Raw genomic sequence first — 12,403 nt, forward strand, 5'->3', positions numbered from 1 at the left:
TTCGAACATGTTGAAAAGAGAAACTGGAGATTGTGATGTATCATGTTGTATGCTTGCATGTTCGAAATAAACTCAAACTCAAACAAATAAATGCGTTAAAATGTAATATCGTAAATTATTGGTATCGTTTTTTTATTATCGGTATCGGGTTTTGTTTGTTGTTTTTTTTATTTAGTTTTTTATTAAATCAACATAAAAAACACAAGATACACTTACAATTAGTTCACCAACCCAAAAAAACTCCCTCCCCCATTTACACTCATTCACACAAAAGGGTTATTTATTTCTGTTATTAATATTCTGGTTCCTACATTATATATCAATATATATCAATACAGTCTGCAAGGGATACAGTCCGTAAGCACACATGATTGTGCGTGCTGCTGGTCCACTAATAGTACTAACCTTTAACAGTTAATTTTACTCATTTTCATGAATTACTAGTTTCTATGTAACTGTTTTATATTGTTTTACTTTCTTTTTTATTCAAGAAAATGTTTTTAATTTATTTATCTTATGTTATTAATTTTTTTTTAAAGTACCTTATCTTCACCATACCTGGTTGTCCAAATTAGGCATAATAATGTGTTAAATCCACGACTGTATATATCGGTTGATATCGGTATCGGTTGATATCGGTATCGGTAATTAAAGAGTTGGACAATATCGGAATATCGGATATGGGCAAAAAGCCATTATCGGACATCCCTAATAATTAGTATGGGATGTCTAACGCTAGAACATTGATAACATCATGAGAACCCCTCCGTCTTTATTCATTAGGACAACTAATTAGTAACAAACAGGTCAGGAATCACAAGCTGTGCAGACACTCGTAAAAAGTGAGTTTGTACACTCTGGGTGTTTATCTTACCTTGACATGCTTTGCCATCTGGGCCCAACTTACTGCCCTCAGGACACTTGCAGTAGTAGCTGCCAATAGCATTGCAACAGTACCCTTCACAGCCTCCCTTGTCCACGTCGCATTCATTCACATCTGAAAGACAATGGTTTCATTAATAACTGTTGTCACTTGCATAAACAGTCTTTATTTCAACACTCAATGTTAAAATTGCTTCCAGGTTCATTTAGCTCCATCAGTTTTGTGAAAGGCTATTTGTGCACTGTGGGTCCTATTATGCATGGAAAATTAGACTCCTCTATTTGCCAAACATTCCTGAAGTTCCAATTGAAAACGTGTTTCTGAAGTGATACGGTACCGATTTAATGCAATTTGCATCTAATGCAAAAAGTTGAAGCATACAATATTTCCAAAATGTTTCAAACTCGGGGTATTAGGCCAACACTTGGGTTTGAGTTTATTTCGAACATGCAATCATACAACATGATACATCACAATCTCCAGTTTCTCTTTTCAACATGTTCGAAAAGGAGTAGGAAGAAGCAGAGCTTATTTAATCCTACCCCTTTTCTTTTACATAACAGTTGCTAAAACTTTTGTTCACTTCCTGTTCTCAATTTATTCACAATATACTCCATAAGTAATCACAATAAAAATAAGTAAATAAATAATAATTGGTGAAGTAAGTTACATTTCATATGTTGAGATAAATAAGATTATTTTGTGAGTGAAAGAATGAATGAGTTAAATAAATTCAGAATGTTTATCATGGTTCCTCTTCTTTATACTTTGTAAACACTTTAAGTTTGAAGAGTTTCTTGTAGTGGATCATATTAGTACATTGTTTGATTGCTTTGCTTAATCCATTCCATAATTTAATTCCACAAACTGATATACTGAAGGTCTTAAGTGTTGTACGTGCATACAAATGTTTTAAATTACATTTCTCTCTAAGATTATATTTCTCCTCTTTTTTTGAGAAGAATTGTTGTATATTCTTGGGTAGCAGGTTATAGTTTGCTTTGTGTATAATTTTAGCTGTTTGCAAATTCACTATGTCGTGGAATTTCAGTATCTTTGATTCAATAAATAAAGGATTTGTATGTTCTCTATAGCCAACATTATGTATTATTCTAACTGATCTTTTTTGTAACACCGTTAATGAATGAAGTGTACTTTTGTAGTTATTTCCCCATATTTCTACACAGTAACTCAGATATGGTAACACTAGTGAGCAGTAGAGAATATGAAGTGATTTTTTGTCAAGAACATGTTTTGCTTTATTCATTATTGACGTGTTTCTTGCTACTTTATGTTGTATATTTTTTACGTGAGATTTCCAGTTCAATTTATCATCAATCATTATACCTAGAAATTTGGTTTCATTTACTCTTTCAATTTCTATTCCGTCTATTTGTATTTGTGTTTGACTTTCTCTTCTACTGTTACCAAATAGCATTATTTTAGTTTTACTGAGATTCAACGATAGTCTGTTTTTGTCAAACCATCTTTTTAATTTGTTCATTTCTTCTGTTATTATTTGTAGTATCTTCTGTGTGTTCTCTCCTGAACAAAACGCTGTTATATCATCCGCTAATAATACTAACTTTAAATATTTTGTAACTTTACAAATGGCATTTATATATAGATTGAATAATTTAGGTCCTAGTATTGATCCCTGAGGAACACCACAGGATATATTTAGCGTTGTAGAGGTGTGTTCGCCTAGTTTCACGTATTGTTTCCTGTTCATTAGATAACTTCTTATCCAGTTTAAGACTAACCCTCTGATGCCATATCGTTCTAGTTTTTTGATTAAAATACTGTGATTAATTGTGTCAAATGCTTTAGTTAGATCCATAAAAACTGCTGCCGCTGAGACGGGGAGTCCATATAAAATATTCTCAATCCTTACAATAAGAAATATTCTTGCAAAATACTCAAATAAGAATAAAATCATCAGCAAAGAGAAAATAAAATAATGTTTTTCTGTTATTGGCTGGCGACCAGTTCAGGGTGTGTCCAGCCCAAAGGATAAGCGGTAGAACAGGGGTCCCCAAGCTACGGCCAGGATCCGGCCCGCGTTATGTCACAAGAAAAAAAAAAAAGTATTCTACATATATATATATATATATATATATATATATATATATATATATATATATATATATATATATATATATATATAAAAAATGTATGGGAAATAAAAAACGGGAAAAACAATAGTTTTTTTCTTATTTCATTTTGAAACAGAAAATAAAAATGAAAAACAAAGCATTCTTCTTTTTTAGTGTCAAAGCGCAATAAACGGATCTAAAAGAAAAAAAACGGTTTGATTTCCATTTTATATTTCATAAAACAAAAAGGAAAAACACCAGTCAGCAGCACACGGGGGGACAGACCGAAAAGGAGGGAGTAGGGAGGGGACCAAAACATGTTTTTTCATTTTCTGACAGCAGAACCAGAAATGTTTACTTAAAGACAAACGCGGATTGTTCTTTAGGAAAACAAAATAACACAATAAACAGGGTTGTGTTGTAGCCTGTGTTTATACACACAAATATATTGATCCATGTTCTGTCTGACTAACGAGCAGCATAGCTCGGTTGGTAGAGTGGTCGTGCCAGCAACTTGAGGGTTTCGGGTTCGATTCCCGCTTCCGCCATCCTAGTTACTGCCGTTGTGTTCTTGGGCAAGACACTTTACCCACCAGCTCCCAGTGCCACCCGCACTGGTTTAAATGTAACTTTGATATTGGGTTTCACTATGTAAAGCGCTTTGAGTCACTAGAGAAAAGCGCTATATAAATACAATTCACTTCACTTCACACTAACGATACAACACCACACCGTTTTTTTCCCTTAGAGGCAGATCCACACTCTCGACTTTAACTATCAACTTCTGCTTCTGGTGTCGAAATATGAAAAAAACTTCTCTTTTTGTATGTGTTTTTCATTTCTGCTGACTGATTATTTAAGTTTTTGTTACGTGAATTATAAAATTAAAATCTTGTAGATCTTGTAAACAGATCTTCTTGTTGCTCTTCGACACTTAAAAAGAAAAACGCTTTGTTTTTCAATTTTATTGTATAATTTATCAAATGAAATTCCAATAAACCAACTGTTTTTTGTGTTTTAGTTCCCATTCATGAAACAAAAAGTCAATGACCTTTTTGATGTGTGCTTTGTCTAGGTCAGTGATTCTCAAACGGTGGTACGCCAAAGCATCACTTAATTAATTATTCAAACACAGTGTTACTGTTCAAACTGTGTGTAATGTTACAGTGACCAAACATACTTGTTAAATAAAGCCTCTGCCTTGTTTTTAATGAATATTTAGGCCTACTATGCTACTGTATTTTATTGTTGGTCATTATGGTGGTACTTGGAGTGGCAAGTGTTTTCTGAGGGTGGTACTTGGTGAAAAAAAGTTTGAGTATCTCGCGTGTCAACGAGAGGGGGCAGGGGGTGGGGAGGGTAGATTCGAACCTTTATGGACAATTTAAACAAAGGCTGATATGACCCCACAACCTATAGCGTCACATGTCATACAGTACAGGCCATACGTTTGGACACACCTTCTCATTTCAATGTGTTTTCTTTATTTTCATGACTATTTACATTGTAGATTGTCACTGAAGGCATCAAAACTATGACACCTGTGAAGTGAAAACCCTTTCAGGCGACTACCTCTTGAAGCTCATCGAGAGAATGCCAAGAGTGTGCAAAACAGTAATCAGAGCAAAGGGTGGATATTTTGAAGAAACTAGAGCAGTGGTTCTTAACCTGAGTTCGATCGAACCCTAGGGGTTCGGTGAGTCGGGCTCAGGGGTTCGGCAGAGGTCAAGACACACCCGACTCATCGTGTAAATAACAACTTTTCCCTTTCGGCATATTACGGATACGGCAACAGCAGAAGTCAGACTGGTTTGCAGGTGTGTAATTTGTTGTGAGTTTATGCACTGTGTTGGTTTTGTTCTTTGAACAAGGTGATGTTCATGCACGGTTCATTTTGTGCACCAGTAAAAAAAAACATGATAACACTTTAGTATGGGGAACATATTCACCATTAATTAGTTGCTAATTAGTAACATATTGGCTCTTAACTAGTCATTATTAAGTACTTATTAATGCCTTATTCTACATGGCCTTATTATAACCCTAACCGTCTAACCCTAACCCTTTTTTGATTGATTGATTGAAACTTTTATTAGTAGATTGCACAGTACAGTACATATTCTGTACAATTGACCACTAAATGGTAACACCCGAATAAGTTTTTCAACTAGTTTAAGTCGGGGTCCCTAACCAAATAACTCTAAATTAAGTCTTTGTTACTTAGAATATGTTCCCCTAGTGTCCAAAAAACTCCAAATTAAGTCTTTGTTACTTAGAATATGTTCCCCATACTAAAGTGTTACCAAAACCATATAACTTTGTCTTGAATTTGAAAAAAAAAAAAAAAAAAACATTTTATTTTTCACTAAAGAAGGGTTCGGTGAATGCGCATATGAAACTGGTGGGGTTCGGTACCTCCAACAAGGTTAAGAACCACTGAACTAGAATATAAAACATGTTTTCAGTTATTTCACCTTTTTTTATTTAAGTACATAACTCATACTTGCCAACCTTGAGACCTCCAATTTCGGGAGGTGGGGGGTGGGGTGGGGGCGTGGCTAAGAGGGGAGGAGTATATTTACAGCTAGAATTCACCAAGTCAAGTATTTCTTATATATATATATATATATATATATATATATATATAAAGAAATACTTGACTTTCAGTGAATTCTAGCTAAATATATATATATTTATTTTATTTATATATATATATATATATATATATATATATATATATATATATATATATATATATATATATATATATATATATATATATATATATATATATATATATATATATATATAAAAGAAATACTTGAATTTCAGTGTTCATTTATTTACACATATACACACACATAACACTCATCTACTCATTGTTGAGTTAAGGGTTGAATTGTCCATCCTTGTTCTATTCTCTGTCACTATTTTTCTAACCATGCTGAACACCCTTTCGCAGGTACCCAGAAAGGCTTCGAGTACCACCAAAAAAACGGAATCTCTGAAGACAGTATAAAAATCTGTGTTAAAGGTGTACAAATACTGTTTGTATAATAAGCATGTTATTGTTTACAAATGAGGGTTAAGAGTTCAGTACTAAAAAAAAAAAAAAAAAGAATGTGGCTTAAGTACAGTTTTTTAATTGAGCTGCTGCATTTTTTGGTTGGGTTGTTTATTTATTTTGAGTAACTTCTACATTTCTAAAAGGGGAGGAATGTAATAGAGTGATCTATGTTTGTCTGTTGCCATCTCCTGGTGAATGTTGGCTATAGCGTTCTGGGGTTACTCTTTGGTTGGCCAACGATTTACGTGGTGTTGCGCACCTGACTTCAAGTGTGTGAGTCTGTTCTGAAGTCTACAGTAAAGAGACATACTTCATCACCTCGCCTGGTTATTGCCTCCAACTCAATATATTACAACAACATTGCTGTTTACGGCAGACAAACTGCTTTACGGTAGAATAAAACATGACTGCTGTTGTTGTGTGTTGTTACCGCGCTGGGAGGACGTTAATGAAACTGCCTAACAATAAAGCCACATAAGAAACCAAGAACTCTCCCTCGATCATTCTACAGTTATAACGTGTTTGGGCAGGCACGCTGTTTGTATTGTGGGAAAGCGGACGTGAATACAGGCTGTTGACACGTCACTTAGGTCCGCATGGAGCTTCCCGCTCTGCCTGAATTTCAGGAGATTTTCGGGAGAAAATTTGTCCCAGGAGGTTTTCGGGAGAGGCGTTGAATTTCGGGAGTCTCCCGGAAAATCCGGGAGTGTTGGCAAGTATGACATAACTCCACATGTGTTCATTCATAGTTTTGATGCCTTCATTGACAATCTACAATGTAAATAGTCAAGAAAATAAAGAAAACGCATTGAATGAGAAGGCGTGTCCAAACTTTTGGCCTGTACTGTATATGCAACCAAAACGATAGTGGTAGGTCCCAGTAGTAGTCGTCACAGTACGAGAGTTATTCAGTTTCATTTCCCTTCTTCGGGCATGGATCAAGTTAATTGAAAACGAAACTTAGAGATGTCACTAATCTTCAGAAACGTGGTACATGGATGTAATCTGCTCAATGCTGGATTAAGTTTCAAATATGAAGGTGGGCCATAATTCATAAATAACTAAAACGATTGTTGATCATACATTCAGGAACTTTTTAATTACATTTCTCCACTGCTAAAAAAAACAAAAAACATAGTCACTAAAAGCAAGTTTTTTCCAGTTAGGCCTGTTTTCAAGTATCCCTGAATGCGTTACAACACATGTCAGATATTTATACCATTTCGTTAACCGCATACATCTGATTGATGATAGCACACACACATGCCAAGACGATGCCACCCAGGAATATTACTATAAATGACACCAAAGTCACACAAAATGTGCTGGGATTAAAATGATTCTAATTATTTGAGCAGCATGGTGGCCAGGGGGTGAGAACATCAGCCTCACAGTCTTTGGATCGGTGTTTGAATCTTAGTTGGAACACCTCTGTGTAGAGTTTGAATGCACTTTCTGTGTGTGTGTGTGTGTGTGTGTGTGTGTGTGTGAACGAAGGTCATCTGAGTAGACTGCAACAAGAAAATGGAGTGGTGCAACAAAGTGGAGACTGTGGATCCAGGCCAAGGTACAGGCAGCAACAGGGTAAGCTTGTGTTAGCATGCGTGTTTGTTTTGGTCATTTCTAGCCATGCATCTTCAAATGTTGAAATGGCTTCATGACTCTTTCTTCGACTGGTTTTACTGGGCTTTCTTCCGCCCCGCTTTATGTAAAAGTCAGTTTTAAACAAAACATTTACAATTTGCGCCAGTTTTCGTAAACCGTCTCAGTTATCGTACGGCCCAACTACAGTGGAACCTCGATTTACGAAACATTCTATTTTCAAACTTTTTAGAAACCTTTAGATCGAGCCAAATGTGCCTCTGTGTGCGAACCATGTGTCGGTGTATGAACGCTTCAATCATTCATTTTGTGTGCCGCTGGAAGCCTTAAGGCGATTCCATTTTTGAAAACATCACTTCCTTAAGGCTCTGGATGCTGTGGGGCTGTTTTGGTTGACAAGACTCTGCAGCATCGCGTGGACATCGGGGGCGGTACCTCTGGATTGGCAGACCGGGGTGGTGGTTCCTCTCTTTAAGAAGGGGAACCGGAGGGTGTGTTCTAACTATCATGGGATCACACTCCTCAGCCTTCCCGGTAAGGTCTATTCGGGTGTACTAGAGAGGAGGCTACGCCGGATAGTCGAACCTCGGATTCAGGAGGAACAGTGTGGTTTTCGTCCTGGTCGTGGAACTGTGGACCAGCTCTATACTCTCGGCAGGGTCCTTGAGGGTGCATGGGAGTTTGCCCAACCAGTCTACATGTGTTTTGTGGACTTGGAGAAGGCATTCAACCGTGTCCCTCGGGAAGTCCTGTGGGGAGTGCTCAGGGAGTATGGGGTATCGGACTGTCTGATTGTGGCAGTCCGCTCCCTGTATGCTCAGTGCCAGAGCTTGGTCCGCATTGCCGGCAGTAAGTCGGACACGTTTCCAGAGAGGGTTGGACTCTGCCAAGGCTGCCCTTTGTCACCGATTCTGTTCATAACTTTTATGGACAGAATTTCTAGGCGCAGTCAAGGCGTTGAGGGGATCTGGTTTGGTGGCTGTAGGATTAGGTCTCTGCTTTTTGCAGATGATGTGGTCCTGATGGCTTCATCTGGCCAGGATCTTCAGCTCTCGCTGGATCGGTTCGCAGCCGAGTGTGAAGCGACTGTGATGAGAATCAGCACCTCCAAGTCCGAGTCCATGGTTCTCGCCCGGAAAAGGGTGGAGTGCCATGTCCGGGTTGGGGAGGAGATCTTGCCCCAAGTGGAGGAGTTCAAGTACCTCGGAGTCTTGTTCACGAGTGAGGGAAGAGTGGATCGTGAGATCGACAGGCGAATCGGTGCGGCGTCTTCAGTAATGCGGACGCTGTATCGATCCGTTGTGGTGAAGAAGGAGCTGAGCCGGAAGGCAAAGCTCTCAATTTACCGGTCGATCTACGTTCCCATCCTCACCTATGGTCATGAGCTTTGGGTTATGACCGAAAGGACAAGATCACGGGTACAAGTGGCCGAAATGAGTTTCCTCCGCCGGGTGGCGGGGCTCTCCCTTAGAGATAGGGTGAGAAGCTCTGCCATCCGGGGGGAGCTCAAAGTAAAGCCGCTGCTCCTCCACATCGAGAGGAGCCAGATGAGGTGGTTCGGCCATCTGGTCAGGATGCCACCCGAATGCCTCCCTAGGGAGGTGTTTAGGGCACGTCCGACCGGTAGGAGGCCGCGGGGAAGACCCAGGACACGTTGGGAAGACTATGTCTCCCGGCTGGCCTGGGAACGCCTCGGGGTCCCACAGGAAGAGCTGGACGAAGTGGCTGGGGAGAGGGAAGTCTGGGCTTCCCTGCTTAGGCTGCTGCCCCCGCGACCCGACCTCGGATAAGCGGAAGAAGATGGATGGATGGACTTCCTGTGCAGTACAGGACACATAGGGCACTGACATTTTGGATAGGTGGACATCCTGTTTACGTAGTCCATTACTCTTCAGTGCTTCAGCGTGTGTTTCTTTTTTCGCCATTCACCAAGTTTTGTTTATTTTGGTTACTCAATATGGGTTGAAAAAGCCAACAAACCAGCTTGGAATGATGGAGGGATTCGCTGTGGACTTAAAAATTACTATTTGCGAGGAGTACGGCAATGGCGCACACGTTGCTGATTTGGCTCGCAAATACGAAAGAAACACGTCCACAATTACAACTACTGTCAATAAGGACGTTTATATGGTTGCTGACTTTGCCAAAGGGGCTAAATATCTACGCAAGGATGGAGAGAAAATGCAAAACTAGGTCGGAAAACTGTTGCTCGTGTGGATAAATGCATTGGATTTGCAATAGAAATGTTAAAGGTTAACATTGGCAATTTTACATGGCGAGTTGGTAATCAAAACTTCAACTAAGATGCATGTTACAGTTCAACAGCTGTTGTGTAAGAAGGACAATACTTACAGAATGAACACTTGGTAGGACGCAACAAAAGAAAAGATTGGCACAATCAACTTAATAGCAATGACTACTTCCTGGCTATGACAAGACTCTGTAGTCTATACATTACGGCCATCAAACGACTTGCAACTGCATGCAGGATCTACTATTCAGCGTGATTCAAAAAGAATACGCAAAAATTATCACTCGATATTTCAAAAATTAAAAACAAAAGAAAACCTAGCTTGAAAACGTGTTCTACATAACTTTGAGTATTTATTTCATGCTTTACAAGTAGGGATGTCCGATAATATCGGACTGCCGATATTATCGGCCGATAAATGCTTTAAAATGTAATATCGGAAATCATCGGTATCGGTTTCAGGATTATAGGTATCGGTTTCAAAAAGTAAAATGTATGACTTTTTAAAATGCCACTGTGTACACGGACGTAGGGAGAAGTACAGAGCGCCAATAAACCTTAAAGGCACTGCCTTTGCGTGCCGGCCCATTCCCTTAATATCTACGGCTTTATGCAACAGCCATACAGGTCACACTGAGGGTGGCCGTATAAACAACTTTAACACTGTTACAAATAAGCGCCACACTGTGAACCCACACCAAACATGAATGGGAGAACATCCGCACCGTAACACAACATAAACACAACAGAACAAATACCCAGAACCCCTTGCAGCACTAACTCTTCCGGGATGCTACAATATACACCCCCCGCTACCACCAAACCCCGCCCCTACCCAACCCCGCCCCACACACAGTCACACACAGTTGGGTCCGGGGATCTGTCTATCAGTCTATTACAATGCTTTAGAACTGAATAAATGTGTGATGATTTTGGCATATTCTTTTTTAATCACCTTGTATAATACAGTACATTACAGTACTTGTAAATGAGACACAGAAGTGTAAGAAAACAACTGATCAGTGTTGAAAAAATTATATATTTTTAAACAATTAACATTTATTAACACATCTGAACACACAAGAGTACAGAAAATTGATACCGTTAAGTATCAATTCCCAGAAACCAGGAATTGGTACCATATCGATTCCAATGTGAAAGTTACCCATCCCGACCGATGCACCACTGTAGTCATATAGTGGAAGTGGAAAAGCACAGGGCTCAAACCTGAGACCCTCCGATCCCCAAGCCAAGTCCTTGAACCCCTTTTCTTTGATCAACCCACACATTTACTCTATGCATTGTGTCATGTATATAAATTATTGTGCCTATCAGTAAGTGTACTGCTGATCTAATACAAACGCAGGTATATGCATTCCAGATTGGATTGTAAAATGCTGTAGAGCTGCTTTCCGAAAATGGACCATAACAGTTTCCCATCCAGTAACACGGACAACGCACAGCTGTTTAAATGCTCTGTCGATGTTCTCTACAGACAAACTGATTCCAGATCCCTGCTAATCTCATAAAGAATTACTGGCTTTACTTGCTTCTTTACGCTGCAGTACCTTCAACATTTCTCATAGGATGTCAACTATTCTTCCACCAAAAACAATCTCCAGTATTCAGGAAGCAGACCTATAAGCCATTAAATTGATACCCAGCATGTACAAAATCAGCTGGTGTCAATGTTGTTTTCTTAATGGGTGTGGACAGAATTGATCTCAGTAGACTATAAAAAATATATAATGTCACTTATTTTACTGAAATAAATATTTAAAAATCAGGGTTCGATCATTATTCATAATAGTACAACCCCTGGGTAAAAAAAAGGACTCACCAGACTTTGAAGGAAGAAGGAAATTGTATAGGATAAAAGCAGATAACAGACATGACATAAAACTATTACAGTACAATTTCAAATTGCAACTTCATCGCTGAATTCTAAAGGGAAAAAAATGTGCAATAACCCTGCAAATTCTCATTTCCTAAGGTAAGAAGACATGGATCGGTTTGAATCTGTTCATTAGTCTGCAGTTAAAAAAGGAGTATTCACACCATGGAGAGCTGTTGCACCAGGGGGGTTGACATGAATCATGGCTCCAACACGAGAGATGTCAATTGGAACAAAGAAGAGGATTATTAAACTCCTTCAATAAGGTAAATCATCAAAGAAGTTAATTGTTCACAGTCAGCAGTGTCTAAAACCTGTACCAAATACAAACAACATGAAAGGTTGTAATAGGCAAGCATGCTATTCCAGTGTTTTTCAACCACTGTGCCGCGGCACACTAATGTACTGTGAAATAGAGTATGTACTGTGAAATAGAGTCTGGTGTGCCGTGGGAGGTCATTATTATAATTATTAAAATTAAAATTTGCAAACCAGTAATTATAGTCTGCCAATGATGTGTTGTTGTTGAGTGTCGGTGCTGTCTAGAGCTCGGCAGAGTAACCGTGCAATACTCTTCCATATCAGTAGGTGGCAGCCGGTAGCGAATTGC

The 12,403-nt window shown here is 38.8% G+C and overlaps 1 protein-coding gene across 1 annotated transcript in view; it reads right to left on the reverse strand.

The window, feature by feature from the left end:
- Nucleotides 1-12,403, reverse strand: part of egfem1 (EGF-like and EMI domain containing 1) — a 147,324-nt gene that overhangs the window by 106,896 nt on the left and 28,025 nt on the right. The window contains 1 exon segment of the mRNA XM_072911978.1: nt 875-997. Coding sequence (XP_072768079.1) covers nt 875-997 — 123 coding nt within the window.

The sequence above is a fragment of the Nerophis lumbriciformis genome, linkage group LG30 (genome assembly GCF_033978685.3).
Source record: "Nerophis lumbriciformis linkage group LG30, RoL_Nlum_v2.1, whole genome shotgun sequence".
In the NCBI taxonomy this organism is placed as follows: domain Eukaryota; kingdom Metazoa; phylum Chordata; class Actinopteri; order Syngnathiformes; family Syngnathidae; genus Nerophis; species Nerophis lumbriciformis.